At 39.2% G+C, this 27,239-nt stretch overlaps 1 protein-coding gene across 1 annotated transcript in view; it reads right to left on the reverse strand.

Moving 5' to 3' along the window:
* Positions 1-27,239, reverse strand: part of LDLRAD4 (low density lipoprotein receptor class A domain containing 4) — a 234,962-nt gene that overhangs the window by 125,082 nt on the left and 82,641 nt on the right. The window contains exon 3 of the mRNA XM_032181924.1: positions 12,963-13,103. Coding sequence (XP_032037815.1) covers positions 12,963-13,103 — 141 coding nt within the window. The remainder of the gene's footprint in view (positions 1-12,962; positions 13,104-27,239) is intronic.

Genomic DNA, 27,239 nt, shown 5'->3' on the forward strand with positions numbered 1-27,239 from the left:
ATGCGATGGAAGAAATTTCGTTTGAGTTAGGGAAACTGCACAGCAGGACTCGGATCGTAGCTGCACACGGTCACGGTTCAAAGCAATTTACTGGGGACTTCAGGTTCACATTTCCCGTGGGAGCCCACACACTGTCCTCCTGGATGAGACGGAGGAAACGTCTGCTTCTCAAGCTCTCAGTCTGTCTTACAGTCAGAAGCCAGTTAAAAGTCTGAAACCTCAGCCCTATTAGACATTTCCTAAACACTACTCTATGGCTAGCTGATACACAACCGGACTCAGTGTTCAGAGTCTTCCTCTCTTTAAATATTGTTAAATTCCTGCCTCCACGACATTACACGGTAATGACGCCTACAGTCTCAGGAGATACAAAAAAAAGTATTTTATCAGCTTTGAATTGCGCTGAGTGATCTTTTAATCTTATGACACAACCTAAATTCCTGACCCGCCTTCTGTTCATCACTTGTAGTACTGTGTACTTTTTTATTTCCCCACTATTTATCTGCACTCAAAAGTAAACAATTCCAACCTTTTTGGTTTCTATTCATATCAAAGTTTGTTTACAACTTCTTTCTGCTGTTTTCCGACGTTTTCTACATCTGCGGCATGCCTCTGTGCTGCAACAATAATTAAACACGACATTCCAGATAAAGGTGAAGTGTTGATTTATGTAACTCCATCGTAACATTTCACATCCTACTTTTATTGATTCAAACTATTTTATCTGACCACAACTATGTTCTGCAGAGAGGTCTTTATTCAGCCCTCCACAGTGATACTTTGGTCCTTTTCCTTAAATTGCACAATTAATTAGGATCCAATAAACTGTATTAATAGCACATACTTTGCCCTCCAGTATGAATTACTTTGCATTAATCGAGATGGAATTTCATCCATCATTCTGTTGACTGCTGACCTCATTTGATTAAATCTTTCTGATATTCCTCTTCAGACTTCACTAACTTAGACCACGCAACCAAATATCATTACGTTCACCATTTTTTAAGATACGCTGCCCCAATTTTAGAATTATGGTTGACTGATGAAACTGCTATTCTTCTGCCCCTAATCACATTTTAATGCAAATGGATTTAGGTACCTACTTGGAGTCTACTTAGCATATCCATTTCCTCACTCTTAGATGTTGACATGTAACTGAAAACTTAAAGATAAGCCTATTAATACTGGACAGTATGTGCTAAAGTTAACAAACAACATAAAGCACATCCTGTTTTATATATATATATATATATATATATTTAATTCTCACTGTCAGCTTATGACTATTTCTTCCAGTATAATACCTGTTTTTCTGATGTTATTACAGCTTAGTATCTCTTTGCACGTTTCTTCAACCATATAAAATTTGTGTTGTCTTTTATTAATTCTGCAATGTAGATGAATATAATCATCTCTATTTTATACATAAAGCGATGAAGGAAGAAAAAGAATACAGGTTTCTTCAGGACTGAACAGGAAGTCTGCTGTAGAGGTGCCCAGAAAACCTGGATTTGTTGGCAAGACCTATACACCAATCACCAATTCTTCCATTCTTTGTATCATTTCAGTCCTTCCTTCAGTTCTATCAACAAGGGAATTTATTTTTTCCCATGTGTTATATAATAGGCCTCTAAAAAGGGTACAACAGTTTGAAACCTGTGGTTTATGGCAAAGCATTTGCTGGAGGAGCACAGCGAGCACCAATACTCATGGCCAGTTGACTGATCTTCTCCATTGCAATGACCTATCAAAAGTAACAGGTATTCACAATGAGAGCCATAGCTTCATACAAACAACAGCCACATACACCTTTCATCCCAGTCATTAAAACAAACAAGCCAGTATACCTTTGTCATTGAGAACAACAGCAACAAAAAAAAGAGTAAGTTTGCAACATAATGATTCCAGCCGTGGGCTAGCAAATCTCTGACCAGTAGGAACAGTCCCTTCTTCAGGAATATCTCAGTCAACTGGAAAGACGTCAGAATCATTTCCTATTGAAACAGCTGAAAGGTTCTGCAAGTCCACAGTGTTATTCTTGGCATTAGCTGCAAAGCACTGCACACCAAGGAAGAGAATGTGAAGAAGCATGACATTTCTCCTGGCCAAATGAGCTACGTTTAAGAACTAACATAGAACTACCTGAAATTCAGGAGATGTAGAACACGAACTACCCAAGAACTGAGAAGCCAGTTCCCACTAGAACAGATGATAACGTACGCGTTCTTGCAGGACCCTGTATTTGAATAAACACAACCCTAGCCCAACCAGCCTTAGTCACACTAATTTGTTTACACACACATTCTTTATCTTAGACCACAAAAAAAAAGAACATTCTAAATCTTGGTAAAATACAGAAGAAAGAAAAGATTGTTTTGGAGAACCGTGCTGCCAAGAACACAATAATATCGCCAGCAGCCCCCACACATTTGTTATTGCATTCAGCACAAGTGCCGGATGAACATCTGCACTGTAAAAAATCAGCCCATTAGCTCCTTCAGCTTGTTAGCATATTTTAATACTGTGATCACAGCTTTCTATTTCTATCAAGGTGCTACTAGGTGCCAGACTCAGTATTCACATCGTGCGTCATTATTATCTCCATACCCACCAGGTTCTTAATGTCTTACTTCTGTGAACCTATTACACAGCAATACTGAAGCAGAAGAAAAGAAGGGGGAGAAATCCGAGAGAAAGGGAAGAGGAAGCTACTGGCATAGCGATATTGCTGGCAAGATAAGTTAAGCTGTGATCTTATCTGTATGGTTGCACTAATGCTGTGCTACATACATCTCTCTCTATCCACACAGACCATGTTATAAGTTAGAAAAAATCATCCATCACCGACAGAAAGTAACTTAACAACTTTCTCTCCTGACCTGTTTTGCTTTAGCTCCTTACAATGGCTTAGTATAAACAGTTGGTCAACTTTCTCATTTATGGGCTAAACAGAACACAAAAACATATTTTTGCCTCGATTTTAATCCAAACCCTGTGATTAAAAGCATGGGTATTTTTAAACAACGAGAGAGAATCCGTATCATTTTCATGGAGCCAAGGAGGTATAGATGTTTCCATGTTGCTACTGGTATTTTTCTTAATGCAAACTACCCTGTATTCCCTTCTTACATAAGATATCCATGTGAATAAAACAAAAATGAGGGCATGTCTGCTGTAATGTAGACACACATACTCCCATGGTTCCTGATACCTGTGTGCTACACAGTCATGGGTGACAACTGCGTTTTGTACATGGTTGTGTGTGCGCATTTGGCTTTTCAAGCATCCAGGCCAAATTTAAGCTGGCTTTCATTACAAAATGAACTTGGTTCACTCTTAAAGAAAGCTGTTGCAGTCCACAAATCCTGAATCAAAACAACAACAAAAAACATTATTCAGAAAAAATAAAATAAAATTAAAAAAAAAAAAAATTAAAAAAAAAAAAAACAGTAAGTTTACAGAAATTTAGGGTATCGGTCCCTCACAAAATAACTAAAACCCAAGCAAATCATCTTTTAAGTTGTAGTGAATTCATCACTTTCAAGCTCGTGTCCTATATTCAAAATGCCTTAACATGAAAAGCATATGCTGAACAGAAGAAACCAACATGCCCTCGCATTTACTGACTTGCAGGGGGTTGATGGATCTCCTTGTGTTCTTATATTTATAAAACAGAGGCATTTTCTCTTTACCTCCCCTTCCTAAATACCGAATTCTCTCCGAAGGGCAGAAATCTTGTGCTCCTCCTGAGGAGCAGTACAGCATTCCTCCAAGGAAGCAGGTTTACTGGGAAAAGCATAACTGTATGTCTGATTTACTTATACTCTTTCACTTCACATCTGCAATTGGTCATTGCCAGATTCAATATTGGGCTAGCTGAGCTTTGATCTGACCCAGGACAGCTGTTCCTATGAATTCATTTAACTAGCTAACATTATTCCAATAAAGCACCTTGTCTTAAGCCAAACTGGACTTTACTGTTGAAAATAAATGCTATATTACGTTCTGCTCGCATAGGCTCATTCTAAACAAACACAAATCCATGAATGCTCATGAGAGACCCCCTGTTCTAAATTCTGGTGCTTCGCTCTTCTCTTTCAGTTCTCTGGAACAAAACGTGACAAATGAGAGTATCTTGAACTGAGATTTTCAGAATGAGGGAGAAGAGGAAAAGCAACAATTCGCTCTTAATTCCCAAACTCTCCTGTATTCAGGGAAAGGTCTTTAAGCATATGCAATATGCTTTAAAAAGCAATACAAAGACTAACCCTGCAGTTTCAATGGAAACCTTAAACCAGTCGAGGATGTACCACCACTGAATGCAGCACTCCCACCTGTGGCCACTTGTACTGCCCTCTGCCTTGTGCTGGCACAGGCACTTGCACAGCTGAGCTGAGAACAGAATCAAAAGACATGACATTGGCTGAAACCAAGTGGAAGTTTCTCAGAGTTAATCAGAACCAGATCAGGTCTCCAACCCAATTCCTCTGTGGCTGCCCAAACATTTGCACAGGGACAAGCGAGGGAGTAACCACAAGGGGCAACACAGGCTTGCGCCAATCTTGAATGCTTGCAAAACTGCAGAGTAATAGGCTTTCTCAGACTTTCCAGTCCAAGAAAAATAGTTACACACTAATGGCCAAATCAACATGCTTCAGTTAAACACTGTTGTGATAGAGAAACACATCATTTCACACACAGGGCAGTCCACGGAGTTCACCGAAAAGCATGGATTTCTTTGAGCATCAACATGTTGTATTTTAAGCCACACAGAAACTTCAGACATAAAATTTGCAGTGTGTATTTACACCAGAATGCACAATCAAACTCCTAAATCATCTCCACTTCAAATAGTTGCTTCAAAACAGAAGGAGAAAATGAGCCTGCTTAAGAAAAATCAAGGTGGCTCATTTCATCAGGGAGACGAAGATGGTGACTACATCTGAAGATAAAGGGTCAGATATACATCTGCAGAATGAAAAGCAATCAAAGATCACAGTCTAGTATTCCTAGAGAATACTAGATTTCTAGTATTCCTTGTTCAGTTTGAATGTGTCTGTTTATTGGGAGGGCGGACTTTTTTTTTTTTTTTTTTTAATTTACCTCTAAGCATGTTTTTTGAAACACTTTAAGACCTATGAATATGTGAGTAATCTTTATACTAGCTAAACACTTGAACAGATTCCAGTGCTATATAGAAGGAATAATTTGTGACTGCTCCTGTAGGCATTTGTACTAGCCAAGCGCAAACAACACAAATGCAGTCTTCCTAGCGAGTATTTACCAGTGATAACAGATCTGAACGAATGAAATGGAGAATGATGTCTTTAAAATTCATGCAGGAAGATTTTAGAACTACATCTAAAACTCAGAGATTTAGCCAAGTAGCTCCCAGGGCACTGAACAGAGTGACCCCTACAAATAAAAGTGCACAGGAAGGAAAAGGAGCAATGAGCAATACTTACTGACATGGATGGAAAATAAAATCAACAAAAGTTGCCCAGTTCCATTCTACGTGATTTCTGATGCCATGTGCAAGCACCTATTAGTTGTACATGCAATAACATCTGACAATAAATAACTGTCTCACAGTTTACTCTCTTCCTCTCTCCAGCAGAAGAATTGTGCATATGCAATGACACTGTATGGTGGTTTCTGTACATCTAGGCCTGCATTTGTGGACTATTTTTTCTACTAAGAACTTCTGGTGGAGAAAACAACTTGAAAACGATGCTTTGCAAGTACGCAAGAGTCCGTTTCCCTGCCTCATACTGGTCTGCAAGGAGCTCCTGTCTCTTGCAGGGCCAAGCACACTTGTAAGTTAGAAAGTCACATCATAACTGATGCATGGCATTATTTCTCTGAGATTTCCAGCCTGAAATTTAGACACTCTCTCCGATGCATGAAAATCAGCCTTTGAACCAAGATTTTAAAACACTGTATACTTCAAGAATGTAAAATTCTCTTTTACATATATAAGAAATCAGTAATAGAAAAGGGAAACAGGAATAAAAGATATAATCTGATTAAAATGTAATGTTTAATACTAGATGAAGTTTCCTAAAAGCTCACGGGAATTGAATAAGGGATGAATGAAATGCATATGAAGAACACACACACAGTTCTAGCAAATTTTGTTTCTACATCTTTTTGATTAATAGCGATACAACTTACACACTTCACAAATGAATAATACCATATTTCAGAGCTCTTGGAATCCCCACACTCTCATCTGCAGGGCACTGAGATTTTATTTCTTTTCTCATTAGCTGTAGAAATATGATTAATGTTTAGCTGGTTTAGCCCTGTTTGTAAGCAGATGCAAATACCTGACGTACTGGCATATTTCATAGTTATTATTGGCCACATACGTGTGTCTGGCTTGTCTGAGTTGCTAATAGTGTAATGCTCCAGAAGAAAAATGGGTAAACTCTAGCGTTACTGAATTCCACTTAAGTTTTATTACAGAATTCATGGGACCAGCAGTCTACTTCATCGCTTACATTAAATACTAGCAAATACAGCATTTTTAAAAGTACAGACAAAATATTAGAGTAAGAAAAACACAGAATTGACCTTAATGCTTCCCTCTTTTCAAATGTCCAGGCTCATACTAATTGCCAACTTTCCATGATGTGCTTCAAAAATATGCAAAGATGAAATGATTTCAAAACAAAGCACATGACCTGTTCATAGCACTTCAAGAACAAAGGCTACATTACAGGCTGAAAACAAACTGGGCTTTCTAAGTAAAAAATAAAATAAATGTCCATCTAGAGTTTAGTTATATATGCAGAAGTAAAATCAAGGAAGTTATAGCTTATTCTATAACACAAAACCCAGAGAGCCCCTTGCTTTTCAGGTAAGTTACCATATGTATTAACTTGGTATTTTTGTTGTTGTATTGCACTAGTCAAGAAATGCTCATCACTTGAGCTACATATGATTTTTTTATTGCCTTATCAGTCGTCGTGTTTAGAGACAAAGAAAAGCACCAGTGCCAGAGATCACTAAATGGCGCACTGTCCTCCGTGCTCCTCCTTCCCAAAGCATATGTAACCTCATGAAACCTCGCCTTAATGCACAGGCCATCAGGAGGCACAGGTAGGGAGAAGGGATGAAGCCTTTTGAGCCAGGGGGCCACACCAAGAGGCAGCAAGCAGCAGGTTCCCAGGTACGTGCAGGTATGATGAACAGAGCTGACGGAGCTGCGCCGCGCGCAGGCCTCACGGCCCGCTGGCGGCTCTCCCCATCCAATGCCCCTACCGGGGGCTCTACACCTGAGCTACAGCTCTCTCAATCCCCGGGCACATAAAGCTGAAATCAATAGTGCCATAACACTGTGCCTCTCCTTTCCTCCCTAAAGGCTGGTAATAGACGAGCTGCAGCTGAAATCAGTATCGACCCGCTATCAGCAGCAGCGGGCCTTTTCCCCAGCCTGCGGAGGCCGGCCGGCATTGATTGCCATCTGATTAGAGGAGAGCGCGTCCTGACTTTCCCCAGTCACTTAGGCCGGCGTCTCGTTGCTTGTCCTTAGAGACCACAGCTCCACTCAGGCAGAGAGCGTCTAGACAGTATTCATGATCCATCTGTCTGGCACAGCCAGGCTGATGACAAACTCTATTAGAACCGAAACAATTTTTTTTTCTCTCTTCCCTCCTCCCATCTCCCTTTTCCTCTGAGAAGCAGTAATCTGACACTGAAAATTACTATCATTGTTGCAATTCTCAAAATAGCAGTGCCAGACTTTCATTAACATCAATGCTAGACTGCTAAATATTTAAAGAAATGGATAAATTTCACCTGAAGTGGGACAGCCCAGCACACATGAAAGCAGAAGCACAATCAAAATGTAAATCTAAGCGGTTGTTTTTATCTGCGCAAATTCAGTGTCACAGTCAGAGGGGGATGCCAAAGGTCTCTTTAAACAAAATATTTTCCTTTGATTGAGCTTTTTGTTTTTAAAACAGAATCATTCTCCAGCCCCCTGCAGATCCCTACAAAGCTGAGAGCTGACAGAAGTAGGTGGGGGTGGTGAGAGGGAGAGCCAGATATTTGTGGTGCGCTTTCTCTTTTACCTCGCAGAGGAAAATGAACTCCTACAGCAAACCCTGCGATGCCAAAACAGCCACACCACATCAACTCCATCAATGCTGACAACTTGACATTTGATGTAGACGTCATTTTCACGACAAGATGGATTTAGTTTCTCTTTTTTTATCATTCTTCAAATTTTCATACATGTCAATACTTACATTTAACATGCCCATGAACACACACAGATCACAGCAAAGATGACCTGCACTGTTTTCCACCAAACAAAGCCCTAAAATCTCCACCATCTCTAAAAATCTCCATGCTACTCAATTAGATGCGACTTCAATACTGCAGCCTGCAAACAGACAACAGACTACACTTTCCATTTCAAAATCTAATTTACTTCTAGCAGGACAAGGCAGGCTGATCATTTGTTGCGAAACAAAGGGAAATGCTCTAACAAATGAACTGTGTCCTGCTAGAAACAGGCACATTGTTTCAATTCCTCAGAGTCCAAATTTTGCAGGTCACATGCAGCAGCAAGCTGCCCACAAGGCCAAGTCTGTAATGTTTAAAATTCTACTCTTAATTGCATTTTTCCAATCACAGCTTCATGCAGTTAACACAGCCTCAACCTCAAAGTAGTGTTAAAAGAATAGCCATCTGTATTATCTCAATAAGTATTAATAGCTGAGTAAAATACAAACAATAAGTGGACCTACCAGAAGTTGCCATGAGCTCCTTGGTAAGAAGTGACCCGTAGTGAAATACAGAGTTCTCTTTGGGTGTCCCCACTTAGGAAAGGGGAGGGTATATTTTAACATTCAGTACCTAACCTGTTACCTTGACACATTCAGCTTCAATGTCTTAACACATATTTTGAGCAACTGACACTTCCTGGATGGCAACTTGTGTTGTTTGCAATCAGTTTCTAACCCACATTAGCTAATACATCTTTTGCTGGTGCTGATTTCTCCCAGCTGCCCTCCAGCCTCTCTGTGCTATACAGAAATAAACTGCCCATATAGCAGCGTAAGGAAACTCTACCTACAAGTCAGCAGAGGAAAACTAATAAAAAAATAAAGGGCTGCAGAAATATACATTTTGTATACGTGAGACATCTTACTGAGTTCAGCAACAACATTTAGAAAGACTGAATTAACAGCCTTCACAACACAGTCAGAGTAAGAACAGCAAGGAGGAACACTCAGTGAATGAGATTTAAACTACCCTAACACTATGCAATAGCATCTGCTATAATCACAAGATCCTGGGAGCAGGTCACCCACAAAAAATGTCTTTCTATACCACTGCTCATGCAACTTCACTAAACAAAACAATGAGCTACAATGAGACATTCTGGATTTGGCTGCTGGCAAGAACACAAATGAGAAATGCTTCAGTAGCCTGGAAATATAGGCTACCACTAACATGGCACATACGGCTTAAATAAACTGAAGCAGGGCTTCCGTATGAAAAATTATTTAGACATTGTTTGGGGGCAGTATATATATTATTGTGAAACGAGATTAATATTGTCTCTACAGAAGAATAGAAGTTTTGTATACAGTGGGAGAAAGAGATTCATTGAAAAAACTGCAGATGGGAAAGAATACCACATTAGGGCTGACCTGCTTGATGTAAAGAACACAGCAGTTCCAGCAAAAACCAGACAGGCAATCCAGACAGGCAATGTGGACCAGCATACGCTTAGACATTGCTCCTTCATCAGTTCCCTGCCCATTCAAGAACTGCACACAATCAAGAAGATGAAAGAACAGAGTTGATATGTAACACTGACCAGCCTAGAAATTCTTGCTTTAGATTTCCTCTTTATTGGTTTTGTTTTCTTTTTACAGTGCTGTGTTACTTTCTTGACACTAATTAGAAGTCAATCAATGTATGTATTTCTATGTTGGAAGGCAGCCTCATCAGCTAGGACATTTCTAGAACAGACATTCTGATATGCTCAACATAATAAATATCACTAATCCTCATTTCTTTGAAATACTGTTTATAATTGTATTATTTTTCTGCTTGACTTTATTCTTTTATCTTTGGTCCACCGTTAGGACCACTGTTTTACTTCTTTTCTTAAATTTGGTTTAGAACAGAAGTCTCTTCCTTCACCAGCACTTGTTGCACAGTCCCTATTGCAAAGAAAAAGTACATTCGTTATTGATATCCAAAACCGCAACAAATAATGAAATGCTCATTCTGCCACAAGGTAAGCAAAAAGTTAAACACTTCAGAATGCTCCTGACAATAAATCAAGTATTTCCTCTACAATCTACTAATCTGCCATGTTGTTTCAAACCAGCAAACACAGTTCTTGAAGGACGTAACAAGTCTATGTAATTATTCTGCTTCTCTCATCATTGGGGAGGTCTCTAATAGCAGGACTACAGTTCTGTACATCATGTTTTAGAAAGAGTTGGATAAAATTAACAAATTAACAGATTTAAGGAAACAATTTAAGTGAAAGAACTTGGTATTATTATTATTATTATTGTTGTTTTTTAATCTACCAGAGGGGAACCATCCTCACATGTGCAAAAGGCCGACATGAGAAGGAAACAAATAACACCAACCTCAGCTCCTGTGGAAGAAGTAGGAAACCTACTGCCAAAGGCTTCTTAGAGACAAATTTTGTCAGGTTTGTTGTAGATGAACTTCATCTTCCCTGAGACAGGGGGGACCACCAGCCAGATTACCTGCACCACTCCCTTTCCCGCTTGCCTTTCTTCACATCAGTGAGCTGTTCAAATGCCTCAGGGGAGAGAGGCAATTCGAGGGAATACTGGGAAGTTTACCAACCCTGGATCTAACAAGAAATGATTTGTAGACTCTAAAGGCCTTTGAGGAGAAGGCCAGGACACAGTGCTACTTCTGCTGCAACTACAGCCCGATTACCACTGGCATAGAGGTTTGCTGAAAAATGAATTGATCAATGAGGCTTTAGGAGCTCAAATTGACCACTTGGACTCCAAGAAGGAACTCACAGGGTGTCCCCATCATCCCCCAGCCATCTACAATGCATCCACACACTCATCAATGGTCACCACGAGCACTGCATGAGGCTGCAGAGACTTTGGGGTCTGGACTTACAGTGCTGACTATATTACCACCAACAAATAAGGAAATAAATGTTCATACGCAATGCAATTACGTTCTCTTGCCTGTAATGTCACCCTGGAACAAGCTTGTCCCAAGATTTCCAAAATAAGTGCCCCAGCAGCTGCTTGTTACCAAAGCAATACTCGGTCCTTCACTCCATCTGCTACTACAGAGGTTTTCAGAGCTCCTTTTGGCCAAACAGTTGTGCTGACTTGCTTTCTTAATGGAAGAGCTGCACAGTATCTCAGTCAGAAAATCCCTCTTTTTGTACTTTAAAGATATGCTTCCAGCTTAGCATCCACAAATTATAAGGCATATTTTTTTTTTAAACAAGTCAACAGCCAAGGCCAGACTAAGTTTATGGAGAAATACACATGACATTTTGATCTGGACCTGTCACCCAAGTCTACAGCCAGTCCTGGGGCTTCAGCAAGACTTCCATTCCAAAAACCAAACCAAAAGCAAAATACAATGAAATAATATATACACACATGTAGGTCAATACTATTTCAAAATGTTTGAAATCACAGCAAAAGTGCAAGATCAGTCATTTAAAAATATGTTAAGTTGGAGGTTAGAGGGAAGAGAAGGAAGGGAATATATCCAGCACCTAACAAGTTTCTATTATGAATTCACTCTTGTGATCACATTTAATATTGCATATATTTAATACAAAAACTACAGATACACATTGCTTGTAATCTCTATTATTAATAACAACACAATTAACACAGATATTCATAACCCAGTCACAGCTAGAACTCAAACAGATTTTTGAGAGCTGTCATTATTGGCAGCACCACACCATTGGAAAGCAGTGCCAGATACCTCATTCCATACACAAGTTTCTCCATTAGACACTGGCCATAGTGTGGACCTATTAATCTGTGGCAAGCAATTGTCAACCCTAGCTGGAAGGAAATGGGTTAGGGAGCATGTGACAAATTGTCTTCTTCCTAATAAATGCAATGCTTGTTTCTGCTATCCTTGCATTAAGTAAAGCGTCTCCAAAAGCAGAATTTTAATCTTTTTAAAAGTAAATGTTGACGTAACACAGTACCCTGATGTATGACAGGAAATCATCACAGTAACAGCACTTCTATTGTACTTATAGACCAGACACATTACTGGAAAAGTTATCCTCCATCCAGAAAGCTGAACCGTGGTTTAAAAATAGTTGCAGAAGATGCAAAAACAAAATCAAAACTTGATTTCAGTGTCCATCACAGAGGGTAACGTACTAAGAGAGGAATTCTGGTGATAAACTCTGTCACTCTGAGATATTTATACACCAAAAGAATAACAACTAAAGCTATTTTAAATATATACCCACAAAAGCTCACTGACCTTCCAAACGGTGCTGATATCAACACTAATAAAATATATTCAGTTCATAGAAATGATGACTAGAAAGATTACAACTTTCTTAATAGTCTCAATACTATATGAAGACTACGCACACACAAAGCACAGAATGTTTTTTAGAAACTCGGGAAACATTTTTAATCACTTCCAATATTATGCTTTCTTTTTCAGAAGCCGCACACAATCCATACAATTGCAACCTCATACCTGCAGCACAAACTCCTCCACTTCCCTCCACATGACTACAACTTTCCAGATTTAGAAACCTGAAGAAAGCGTATTATATAGCACTGTTGGTTCAGAGAAAAACAGCGTTTACTTCCTGTCTCATCCCCCCCAGAGATCAAACAGCAGACCAAGTTCCTGAACACGCTGACTTCTGAAGTAACAGACATATTCCACATACATACATTCACCGATGCACACGAAGAGCAAGTACTCACAGCTAAAGATGCCTGGAGGTGGATGCTCTGTTACAAGCAGACAGTTCTCTTCATCACTGTTATCCCCACAGTCATTCTGTTGGTTACAAATCAATGAACCAAGATACAAGCATTTACCACTGGCGCAGGTGAATTTGCACTCTGAAAGGCAAAAAGGAAAGCAAATCAAAAATTTGTGAGGAAATCAGTGCTTACCTTCTTCACTAGCTAGAATAACTGATATTAAAAGCAACTGATATTTTTAAGTAGATGCCATCATGGTGGATAGGTCTTTCACACTTCATCACCCAAGTAAGTAATGTAGTATTTGTAAGCACTGCAAGCATAAATTATATCTGACGATGTGTGATAGACTTCAGATCACTAGAATCAATCTACTAATAAACCAGATTTCCCTTTTGGGAAAACCCAACTTCTTAAAAAACAGGCAATACTTTTTCTAGTTCACGTTGATCACAATCAGTTCACTTAGGACAAAGACTGTATTTTCAGATATGTTTGTGTAGCACCTTGCATATTTGGGGCAAGACAGCACTATGAATAAATATAATCATTATCCCACATTTAAAAAATAAATAAATCTTGTGCAATATAAAACAGCACCAGCTGTAAGGCAATAGTGTAGTTTGTAACAAGCAACAATCCTGTCCAGACACAGACAATTATTCCTTAACTACCTTCCCAAAGCCAATCTGCCAGTCTCCCAACTAATTACAATCACGCACTCAATGTCTGCACATTGAACTCCCACACGCCAGTTTGCTTTACAAAGTCAGTAAACTTCTAAAACCTCTATACTGTGTCTGGATGCTATACACAGGCATGCGGTACATTCTACATTTTGTTCATTAAAAAGAAATTAATAATTTCCATTAAATGTGGTTCAGGCATGAGGAAAAACTCCTCTGAGACCAGGTATTTAAACAAAAACATGGTTAACTCAAGCTCCTTCCAACTTCTCTCCCTTTCTCCTTTTGCGCAAAAGGATGCAGGCAGCCTAACTAATCCTGTGTAAGATACCACACTGGACTTATCTCCATCTCTTCAAAAAACAACATCAAGTAAAAACTCCTTACCTTGTGTCCCACTTAAATTTTACACTGACAGAAGTACCCACTTCTGTATGACCTGCGTGGACAACCTCCACCCTTGGCCTTCTGTTCACTGATAAAGATTCAGTAAGTGCTAACCAGTGGTAGCTCTTTATAGGAATTACAGCCTAGTGCCTAGTCATCTAGGATGTTTTTCTTTAATTTTCAGAGCCCAGTCAGTCATAGTTTCAGTCTGACTTACTTGTCCTCTATCTGAAATGGTAATATCTCAGCATTTAAATATGGCATTATATACCAGGAGTATCTGCTTGGTCAATAATTAAAATTCCATTGCCCTTCAGCTAAACTGATCATTTAAATGTCACCTCTAGAAACAAAGCTTAATAGTAAGCATTTGAAATATAATCAAGACATATTCCCAGAAATATAAACACTATTATAAAAAGCTTTTTCACTTGGCTTATTCCAAAGATAAATACACTACACACAGAATAGAAGACATATTCTATCTAGACAAATTATAATTTAATGATTACACTTCCAGCATGCTGAAAAATTCTGGTGATTCTCATTCAGAAGCAATGGCAAAGTAGCTGGAACTAAAACCAAGAAATACAAGTATTTTATTTAAAGTAGTGCCGTTCTCTGAAACTTGGGCTTCCCAAGGGCTGCAGTTTGGGTTGGCTGTTTCTAAGAGAGATGATCTCTTATACTTCCCAGCAAAGACATAGCATTTGTTCATCTTCAATAGTATCAACAAGAGATTTCCTATTAATCTTAACAGCACAAGGACTGGACTTGCTCTGAACTGAGACGACAGGAGCTGTCATGCTAAAAAAAAACCTAGAACGGTTATTGAGGCATGACTTGTACCCACATGTATTTGACATGCAACATAAGCACAGTAATTGTGAAGGGGAGGAAAATAAATTGGAAATGGGAATGGAATATTTTTTTGTACCATATTTGCCTTTTAGGTAAGAGTGATTTGCAGACTTCACTCGGAAAACTTTTCATCACAAGTATTCATGATATCTTGGTACACACACCCGCAAGGAGCTTCTGCGGTAAAATATATGCATCAAGATGTACAACACATAAAATGCTACTTAAGAATATAAATAAAAGCCATAAAATGCTACATAAGAAAAACAAGCATTTCCCGTGCATTTAAAATGTATCTTTCTATCACACTTGGTCAAACTGCACTTAAAAATCATTAAAGTATTTGCCTAATAACTCTTCAAGATTTACAAACTATTCAGAATAAATTGTACAATCAAATATTGTACAAGCAAAATGTTTTTCCCTGTCACCTTCTTCTCTTCTGCAGTAACTAAGAACTGAAGAGCCATTTAAGGGCTTGATCGAAGAGAGCAAGCCTTTGAAACCCAAGGAACTATGAAGTTTATTAACACTTACTTTTGCAAAGAAGACTTAAAAGATCGGTCTCGATCTGATAGAGCACACACCACTAATTTTTTTGTCAAGTTCAGAAAGTAAGAAACTGGAACAAGAAAAGCATAAAGCTGCTTTAGAAGATAAGAAAAGTTGGCTTGAAAAGGTTCAAATTTTGCTGATATTTTAAATAACTCAAACGACAGAGTAAAACTTTATAAAGTTACCATAAAATCCTGCGATGTTCTGAAAATTACAGCAGTAAAGAACACGCTGCTTCTATTCGAAAGAGAAATATCAAGCACCATATTGCTTGAAGCTAGAACACGTGGCATGTTACTTTGGCCACAATTTCTTAATTCTTTCCCATGTCTTCACGTCGAGTCCTAATGTAAAGCTTTCCACATTTCCCCCATGACTGATATAAAATGCTCAAGCATTTTATAATGTAAGATGTCAACTCAGAAGCAATTAAAGCTAAGAACTTTGGGTTTCTATTTGCCACCAGATTACACGGTGTTCAGACAAAAGACCAAATGAAGCAGTAAATTTTTAGTAGCTCTATTAAAGTCTTAAAATGCAGTATTTTAACTAACATTACTATAAGAGGACTAACCAGAGGAAAGAATTTGTGATTCAAGCTTTTTTTTTTTTTCTGTCCCAGATCACAGACTGCATTGAAAACTGGATTCAAAAACAGACTGAACATCTATTTTTTTTTGCAAAATTTTACAGCTAGATGCTCGTTCCCTCAGACACATGAACATTGCCATTACCAAGGTGAAGAAAAAAAGAAAAAAAGACTCATCAGACCTCTTGTCCCTTGCAGCAACTGGATAGTTGCTCCCTATGCCACAGGAATTCTCGGTTGATTGTAAAATGCTCAATCTCCAAATGACCTCGCATTGTTATCTCACTCTGAATCTATCTGCCAAGAAAGCTGTGCTATCGTGCTGTACTGGGCCTGACTGGGATGGACTTAACTTTCTTCACAGCAGCCCCTGCGGTGCTGTTTTTTGTATCTGTGATCAAAACAGAGTTGATAACACACCAGCATTTTGGCTATTGCTGAGGAGTGCTTCCACAGCCTCAAAACTTTCTCTTTTTCCCTCTTTTCCTTCACTTACACAACTTTTTTTTTTTTTTTTTTTTTTTTTGCTTTTATTCTTCCCGGTCTCCCCCTTATCTTGCAGCAGAATGGGACAGGGATTGAGGGGCTGTGCAGTGCTTAGCAGGACCAACCCACAACACACACCTAATTCAAAAGCAACTCAATTGTTACAACTCCCAGCTTCAAAACCAATCACCTCCGAGAACAAAAAGCAGCTAAACCCAAGAGAGTGCCAGCTTTTGACAATGTCTGTGTTGCATGGAGGCTCTGATGAGTGGAGGTTTCCTGAAAGTGGAACTGAGACCCCAGGGGCTGCTGCTCAGTCTTGAAAAATACAAAATACAAATATCTCCAGAGGAGCCCAGTGTGCCTGTCTGTAGAAGCTTGGTCAACAGAAAAGCTCCATTCCCAAAGAAGCCAGACAAGAAGACTGTGATGGAACATCTTAGAAATGGGAAAAGCCAAAATAGGTACACGAGACCCTGCTGAAGCCCAGAAGCAGTTGTAAGGAGCAGTCCCTCTCCCATGTTCTCTCTCACCGTGGCAGTTAGTTGACATTACACATGGGACAACACAAGACAGCATTGTCCATGTTCTAAGTCTAAAACCATCCAACGAAACCTTTGTAAGCATCTGAAGGAATGTACAGACTTCTCTGTACAGTTATGGTTCCTTTAAATTGAATTAGGAAAAGGACTGTTGACACAAATACTGACGTTAATGGCAATGTAGAATTCATATGCCACCTAGCAAAACTTAATACCTAATGGAGGACTCAGCAGTACAAACCTTAACCTGCATAATTGTGTTCTTCTGAAGTCTGAAAGAAATACACGAAGGAAAAAGCGCTATAGAAATGGAATAAATGAATTAAACATATTATTCAGTGAAAAATACAGACACTTACAAACAGGGAACATAGCTAACATTAGGTATTTGTGACTTGTAAACTCAAATTCAATGCCTTAAAGTAGTTTGCATACTAAATGTGTTCAAACAATGTGTGCTTTTCCTAAAACCGGAATGAACCCTTTCTTCTAAATCAAGGTAGGTCAAAGTCAGCGTGATGCAGATAGTAGAAAGCAAATACTAAGAGTATTGTCAAAGTGGATGTTAGTAAATAAACCTGCAGAGCTCTGTCCCAAAATACCAGGAATGACCTCCAAACGCTGTCAGGGAAATCCAGACCAGTCCAGACTAGACTGATGTGCCTAATGAGACACCAGAGACCTCTTATCAATACAAAGTCGTGTACTTGGCTTGTCTAGACAAGAGGAGGGGGAAGAGCTCCAGCTCTGAAAACAAGCCAGCATGATCACTCTTTCATAAATAACATTTCAAAGCTAGGCAGTTTTCCTCTTCATTTTCAAGTGGCAATTACTGAAACATCAGTCGGTTGGTCAGCAAGGCTCTGACTACAACTAAACCTGAAGCAGATGACAGCTACTGGAAGCTGAAAAACACAGCCCTCCTCATAATTATGGCTTACTGCATTTATAATTGTGTCTGCAGCATAATTTTAAAGTGCATCTTGCCAATGTACTGATTCTTCAAAATAAAGTTTTAATAAACATAATTCAAGGTAGAACTAGACTCCCTTGGAAAAAATGAATACGAAGAACACTCTTATGTACGTTTCCTATTTTTGTAAACTGTATGCATCTAGTATAAACAAGCACATTGCTGCTCACATGTTCAAGGTTTGTATAGCTTCTATCTATAAACTCTCTATATTTGAATACCCATTAATATATGAATATATACATTTAAAAACATTAATTGAAGGCGATGTTTCAGCTGTAACAGTGACAGATGAAATTTGCCTCATGATACCAAAAAAAAATCCTCTGATCACTTTTTTATTGTGAAATGCAAGATCTGCTGTGCAGTGTATGAGTGTTTTACACTTTCTGTGCCTATCCAACATGATAATTTTATCCTTGCGTTCAACTTAATTCTTTTCGACTTCATTTACACTTGACTTCATACATATGAGCAGCATTCCTATTGTTTTGTCATCCCACTCACTGTAGGGCATTTTTAATTATAGCTAAGTGCTGTTTGCTTTTGTAATGTAAGTCCAACCACAGGCCAAAAAAAAAAAAAAAAAAAAAAAAAAGCTACAAAGTGTCATATTGAAAAAATATGGTGTTTTAGGCCACTGTTATGATGCATGTCACAGCTCTTTATTTAACAGGCCTGAGATGATTATCTGACTCAGGGGCATAATTCTATTCTGTCCATTCAAATAATAATAATAAAAAAAAGTATATGCACAGCCAGTGATCTAAAATTGTTACCACTAAACTGCAGCAACACAGTTCAAACAAATAAAATCAAATCCTAAACGATGTCTGGGACTAGACCAGCGTGTAAAGGCGCTCTCCGACAATCCAGTGAATTGGTAGCAACCCTGCCAGCACAGCCAGCAGGGGGTGATCAAATACCCTGTCGGAGTAACATAAATCGAAGGTGAAAATCCCTGCCTCCAGGTCAATCTGGATTTCTAGAATAAAGGCCTAATTTTTAATTTCTTAAATAAGAACTTCATTTTAAATATGTCATCACATTTCTTCATACTTCTCTTACAATTTCAACACATAACAACCTGAAAGAAAACATGTTTAAAGGGCATAATCACCTGCTGGAATGGTAATAAGAGGCAAAAGTAAATTGGGGAGGGTGGGAGGTGCACACTTTACCAGAGATTAAAGTAATATAAACCACAAATACCAGAGTCATACAATAAAACCCTGTTCAACCTCTGATAAACATCTGTCTGCGTATTATTTTTAATATTGTAGATTGTAGCTTTAGAATGGGAAATAAATCAGAAATAGGAGGCAGTGTACACAAGGAACATGTTTATTTGGGAAAAAGCTTTGTTAATAGGGAAGATGGCAGGCTGCCATACAATCTAATAAAACTCCATTGGTGCGGGGAAGGGAGGGATAAAAAGGTCTTTACAAAACAAAAAAACACTTCATAAAAAGAATGCCAAGCAGAATACCAGCAAAAAATGAAAGCAGATCAGCTTATGTAGAATAAGAAACAGAGCTGTAAGGCACAGTCAAAGGTCTGTCCTCCCTGCCCAAAGCCTCATACAGGACAGAAAAGTCTGTTCACAGAGCTGCACAAAATGTAGAATAAGTGTTCTCTGCCCAGAGGAGATTACAACCTTAAAACCAGAGTGATTGAAAGGTTGTTACAGGTTCAAAACCAGTTTCATCTGCTGAGTTTCAACCCTCTTTCAGTCCTTTGCTTATCCAGCAATTATCTTTCCATCTTCTTAAGGCAAAGCCTGAAACAATGCACTTTAACTATTTACTATTTATGCCAATACCTAAAGGAAGCAAATACAATATTCTTATAAGCTAGTAGCTGAATCTGTTATTCAGTTCATCACTCCATGGATATTATGACATTTGATTAGACTTATGTCAATTGACAGCCCAAACAAAATAACATTAGACATCATGGGGACAACTGAAGGAACTCCTTTACTTTGAGATTTTTTCTGTTTGCTTGACTCTGTGATCAGTCTTTCCCATACGTACCTGTGTCTGGTGTGAAAAGAAACAGAAAGACCTCTTTCTAGAGTCCACTAAGGGCATTAAGACTTTTCACTAGCACTGGAAACTTTTTCCTATCTACACAAAATTCAAGAGACTATTCAAAATTCAAGAGGACCTATCACTCAGTCACCATCCAGCCTACGCAGTGAGCCTCCACAGCCTTGTGGTGGGGATCAGCAGCTCCCCTGAGCAGGTCTACTCAAGAAGGAAAAGCCATCAGCTCCATCACAGCGCTCATCTCAAACTGACAACCCCTCTCCAAGGTGATCTTGAAGACCATTAGGCTTAGCCAATTAGTCAGTCTTCGCCAGTATTTGCAAATACAGGAAAGATTTGTTTACTGCATTCTTCAGGGATAAACTTTTGTTTTATTTTTCATTTATCTTTCTATAAAGCAGCAAGACAGTAACAGAATGCTGCAAAAATACTTGCAAATAACATGCAAATACCCTCATTTTATTCTGAGTACATATGAATCTGTAGCTTGGCTCAAATTTTCCCCTTGTTGTCTCCCCTCCCCCTTGGAAATAATATGCTTTTGATATTTTATCAACAACCTTAATGTCCATTTCTTACTTATACTGGATCAGATCCTATTTTCATCATAGTCAATTACAAAAAACAAACAAACAAACAAAGTATACTACAGCAGACACACTTGATCATATCCATTTTAAGGCTCAAGTTCATTGCAATGCTAATCCATGGTCTCAGTGCAGTTTTTATTTCTAATCCTCATATTTTCCCTGTACAATAATTCAGACACGGCCTTGGCAATGCTTTAATAATGTTCTGTTTTAGCAGTTTTTATAGTGTAGAGCCTAAGGTCTACTTCAGCTTTGGCATAAGCCTGTTCGTTTTGAAATACATGTGAGGATGGTGGGTGGCTGTTCTTCTACCAACTCGCTTTTCCTGAACTCACAATCACCTGCCAGTTTATGTCCATCTAGCCCTGAAACTCCAGAACTTTTGAGCAAAACTCAAGAATTGTCCCCTGCTCCCTACTTGTGAACAGCCATGTCCCCCCACCAGCTGGGCCCACCCGTGGGCCCAGGCCCCAGCCTCCATGCCTGGGCTGTGCCGCTTCTGGCTGAGGCAGTGGAGTGGGCCCGTCTGCCGGCCCCAGATATCTCTATGCATTTTAACAAACTTTTCCCAATCGAGTACGTGGAAAGGTGCATTGGTGACTCAGCTAATGACACTCTCGTTTTCAGTTGTGAAATTACGTGAAGAGACGATTAAAAATACATTAAACGCGTACCTTGCAATTTTTGTCAAGCACGATGTCATTATCATGGGCAACTGGAGATGAGAAGAAATGGGTACATGCAAATGAGATTTTCTTAACTTTATGGTTCTTCTTAATCATAATTCAAATAATTCCTGAATTATGGTAAATATTTTAAAATTAACTTATCTGCTTTTCATCTTAAAAAATCTTTAATAATCACAAGCAGTATCACTTGCCAGGTTTGTGGAGTGCTGCATACACTGAGGAATATCAAATAAAAATTGTGTTACTGTAGCAGCTTCTTGTTCTTTTTTTGGAATGTCTTCTGCATAGCAAATAGTTCAAGACTAGACCATCTTACCAGGGAACATCACAATCTTTGAATCGGGAGAAATAGGAACTGAAGCATGTCACTTCACAGATGCATTGCTAAGCTTTGATTACAAGCCTCAAAACAGGCCCAGGTGAGGACACAACAGTTACTTCAACACATGGGGGCTGGGGAAATTGGTTTATGGGAAAAAGTGCTGTCTTTATGTTCTCTGTGATTAAATTAGGTCAGATTACTTCAGACTGTGGCTCCTGTAAAGCACAAACTGTTTCCACTGAGATCTGAGGAGGCACTGAAATGCAGAATAAATGCCATCCTCACCTGCAGTGGTGTAGCGTTACTGAAGTAAGTGGAGTTCTGCAAACACAAAGAACAACTTGATTTTCCTTGTACGTAATGTACAATGCAGACGAGAGGATGCCATGGTTCAGATGGCTGTTCAGAAGATATCAATCTCACAGTGATGATGACATTTTTTCCCCCCACATCTTCCTATGTGTACTGTGCTGAAAATACCAGAGAAATGAATGTATTTACTATGTGCCAAGATGCAGGACACTTACAGAGCTTCCAATGGAAAGTGAGCTGTAGATTTTAATGGACAAAAGAGTTCTCTCTTCATTTCTCAACAGTATCCGAATTGCGCAGTGCTCACTAATGTGACTAACGACGAGATTTTTATTACATACTGTGAAGACTGTTGTTAGGCGTGGGTGTCTTCCCATTAACATGTTCCACAATCCATACCAGCAGAGATTTGCATGTTCCTGTCATAAAGTTCTTGTCACAGTTAGTCTTCATGCTTAAGAGCAATTTCCCTTTAAGAAAAGTCCAGTTAGCTAAGAAGGGTCTGATCCAGATCATTGTGCCCGAGTGTTCACGTAAAAATTATAAGCAAAGTAATATATATGGTACAGCCAAATAGATTTCCCTCAGTGCTTACATCTGGCAGTGTAGGCAATGGTTTTTACAAACTAATACTGCCTGATACCAATCATTATTCAATTCTTCAGTTCTTACTCAGCTTGTTCTAAAACAAATGTCATTCACATTAGTACCTTTCCCAGAAGGCTGGATTTTTGTGGCTTAGCCTTTTTAACTATGGAAAATGCTTTTCATGTTAGAAAATTCTTCTTTTCTACCTCATGCCTTCTCCTCCAGCCCATTTCCATTAGCGCTCCTTCCCAAGTATGTATTGCATTACACATGTATGCAGACTCCCACCTATATGCACCTATATATTATAGTGGAGCTGGTAGTCACCAGGACTGCCTAACATTTTCTACTATAAAAGTCTCAGCGAATCCCTCCCATGTGCACTGCATACAGCAGGTTTTTTGATGCTGAGCAGGAAGAACAGCCTCAGGCTACAGAATTGCCTTTCCTTTGTCCCAGGAAATTCTGCTCTGCTCTTACGGAAACACAAACTGGTAAAAAATATATATATAATGAGAATTGCACTTATCTTTCCACTGTCTGTGTCAGGAGAGTTTCTGGCAACACTCCCAAATAACTAAAAAGACAGAGACATAGCAAGGCTTTGATGATACCACTGCCAAAACAAGAGCCCAAACCATACTGTGACAGCAGGGGAACAGGCAGAGTAACTGTAGTGGGGAACAGGGTGAGCTCTGCCCCACCAGGCTCTCAGACCCTATTTCAGTTACGCTTCCAGGTATCTGTGCTGTGAAGTACAGGCACTGTTACTGCCATCAGAAGCTCCTCTTTTGCCTACAGAGCTGCCAACACTGAGTGTGCAGGACAGACAGACAAATGGGAAGAATTGTGACCACACAGCAAAGAGGAAATTCATTGTTTTATCGTTTGAGAGTGCCTCATTTAGCAAGCTAAGCAGCATAATTTCAACAAAGAGTCTTTCACACTACATTTATGCCATACCATTTTAAGAATCAGCAATGTATTTGACCATATAGCAGCTAACCAATCTTTAACCAAGATTAATTCAAGATTTCCCTGGTTAAAGTGCTTACGAAGTAGATAATGCAGAAAACACCCATATAGATGTCCCAAAGAAATCCCTACCATATAAATCTTCTGCTGTTGTAGGGGAAAAAAAAAAAAAAAAAAAAAAAAGTAATAATTCAGGACTGTACATTTCTGGTTTAAACACAAACACATGACTGATGTGACACTAGACGGTGCTGAGTCTATACATACGTCAGGCAGGATCTTGGGAAGCTTTATGGCAAGAAAACCAAAGCAAACATCTTCCCTTCCCACAACCGCATTCAAATTTGCAAAGAGACTGCATGAATAAGTGAAAAAGCACCTCATAGACACAAGCTTGTCATTATATAAACAGTTGCTCATTCACAATCCCAGGTCACGATGACACAGCAGCTGTGAGAAGCAACATCAATGAGCTCAAGGGCTGTCTCCCCATAACCGCACACTTTGGGCTGGCCCTTCTGCCAACCAGGGGGGCACAGCTCCATCATCGCCTGCTGGTTGCACCCATGAACAGCCACTTTTCTGGTCAGAGAGATTGAAATTAAGGGTATTTTCAGCAGTCTGTTTTAATCTGGCACCCCCAGCTGAAGGAGTGGAGGGGCAGTGATGGGAAGTGATGGGAGCAGGAAGCCCAGGGTGAAGGGGAGTGATTGCCACAGCTTCCAGGTGTGACAGCAAGGGTTTGGCTTTGCAGGGGACATCTGCACACCTGGCTTGAATGGAGCTGTGCAGCCTGGCACAGCTGACTTGGAGATGTTAGCCATCCTTGCCTCCTTCTAAAAACAATTTTTCGGAAAGAGCAAGAGCTGGTTCACATGGAAGCCCTGGCACCAGCAGCACCCGCACACCTTTGGATGACAACCTGCCACGCACATGTAAATGTGTGACCAGGGCTTGGGGGACCACTGCTGGGTGAAGCTGACTTTACCAACAAAATATGCCTCCCATTTGAGAGCCGAGCAGCACTTGATCTCTAAACCACACCCCAAAATCCTGACACATTAGCTCAAGCCTAGAGCTCTTCCAGACATTACTTCTGCCTGTGGCTTATCTGAACATGCTGCGCTGGAAACTGATGTGGCTGACATGCGGATCAGCCACACCAGCCTTGGGACAGCGATGCGGATCAGAGGGACGGGGTAGGTGGCTGATAGTGATAACCATTTCAGCCATCTAATTTTAATCTGACACTGTATGGCAGGAGCCCTACAGAATTTTTGGGTGTGGACAAGAGATGGGCTAGGACAAATCTCCGGTTACAGCTCAGGATATCGGTGTATCAGTGACAAGTTAAAGCATGTTCAAAATCATACAAGTGATACACTGAACACAGAGAACCACCCAAAACCATACCATACCATCCATTGAAACAGAATAAGCAGCCAGAGCATCGGTAACTCAGGAGGACCTAATTGTATTTTAATTGTGGGTGAGGTCATTTGTCACATATTGCACCCGCTCATCATTGCTAATCTGTTCGGAAACGGTGATAGATTTCTGTATTTTTATAAGCCAACATAATGAAACTGAGGTCAGTTTCAACGTGCGGGTCTCTCCTCAGATTTCAGCCAGGGAGCTCTATGTAATAAGGAGAAAAAGCCAGCTAATAAAGCATACTGCTGATTTATTTATTTTTTTCCTTTGGAGCAGGGGGAACACAACACAATAAAAAAGGAACAAAATACTTGTTAGAGCTCCCTTGTGTGTTCCATCACATCCCCTTAATTTAGGGTCATTCAGAGTAAAAAATATGTTGAGACATGAAGAAATAGCATCTAAACATATCCATTTTCCCTCTTTTTAGCAAAGGTTTCTTTAAAACAAAATATTTCACTATTGAATGCTAACCGACATATAAAAATCCTTCTTGAGAGGTTATGGGCATTCTGAAATCCAGGCTGCATTTTTAAAACATGTTATTTTTTGCAGGCACTGCATTCAGATGAACATAAAAAGAATAATCACACGTCTTCAGGAAAGAAAAAGGAAAAAGAAAAAAAAAAGGAAATAAAAGGAAAAAAGGGAAAGGGAAAGGGAAAGGGAAAGGGAAAGGGAAAGGGAAAGGAAAAGGAAAAGGGAAAGGGAAAGGGAAAGGGAAAGGGAAAGGAAAAGGAAAAGGAAAAGGAAAAGGAAAAGGAAAAGGAAAAGGAAAAGGAAAAGGAAAAGGAAAAGGAAAAGGAAAAGGAAAAGGAAAAGGAAAAGGAAAAGGAAAAGGAAAAGGAAAAGGAAAAGGAAAAGGAAAAGGAAAAGGAAAAGGAAAAGGAAAAGGAAAAGTTCAGCAGCTACTGAGACAAGGTAAGGAGCAACCTGCCACACAAATATTTGAGAATCAAATTCAAAGGGGACTGAAACTATGACACAACTTAACGTAGGACTCCTTGTTTTTTTCTTAGCCCAATTAAGGTCTCAGCTATTTATTGGTCGATAACTAAGGCTACAATTAAATGAATACTGTGAACATTTTAGCACATTTTAGTAAATTTGCACGCCAAGCCTGTTGGTTGTGAGAATGGGGCTGGGATGCAGCTCCCAGTGTGCAAACACTGCCTATTCTTTGCGATATTAAGCCAAAAGTGTTCACCTGAAGTATTTCAGGAATGGTTTATACAAATCCTTTGTTCTTTGTGTTACAGTGGATGAGGAACAAACACACAGTTATTACATCTGAGCTCGAGAAGTTGTAATTAATAACAGTGAGGAAATAATATTGGAATACGTCTTCTTACATTTCGTGCAGTGACCACATATTTGAATTGACAGCAAATAATTTAACATGCTCTACTACCTAAGACACAGAAAACAGAAGCAGGACTATGGCAGGACTCCATACCCTGATAAAAAGTAATTTGAAAGGGTAGAAAACCCCTTTCATAACAGATCAAGGTTCTATGAAATGAAAAAGAAATAATAATAATTAAAAAAATCTAAAAGTGAAGTTCTGTGTAAGGGGTTTTGAGGAGGTTACTGGTTTTAAACATTAAATTCACACTGACACTGGTGCATAGTTTGAGGTCATAAGAGGCTTTAAAATGGGATTAATGGGTAAAAAGAGGTGTTTTTTAAAACATAAACAGATATACATGCAGAACAGTATGAACTTACTGTCTTCAGAATGTAGCACAGTTGCTAAATGCATAGCTTAAATCATAGTACATGTAAGAGAGATGAGAACAGTTTTGATTTAAATATGTTTTCTAGACTTCCAAACACAACCTCACACAATCAGTTTCACTTTTGTCAAAGGCTGAAATACTGAATGAAACATTTTTACCAGCATATATTAAGCATAGCATTAATAAAAGAAAAAATACATTGCCTTGTGACTAACATATCAATATTTATGTGATATAACACAGCAAAGTATCTGCTTAACTCTTCTTGAAAGGTGAAGTTGTGGCAAAGTCTACTGTCAGACTGGATTGATTCAGTTTTGTTCTGCTCCTCTCCATTATTTGTTAGGACACCAAATCATGACTTTTTGATTTCCATGGTGATTTCTACAGAGTACAGCTGTAGGATTCTGTTCTCTGCACCATTTAAATTACTACGGTAGGGGAAACATTTGACAATGCTAGCTGTAAGAGGAAGACCCACAAAGGAATAACTGA

This window comes from Aythya fuligula, chromosome 2 (assembly GCF_009819795.1).
Source record: "Aythya fuligula isolate bAytFul2 chromosome 2, bAytFul2.pri, whole genome shotgun sequence".
NCBI classification, from domain to species: Eukaryota; Metazoa; Chordata; class Aves; order Anseriformes; family Anatidae; genus Aythya; species Aythya fuligula.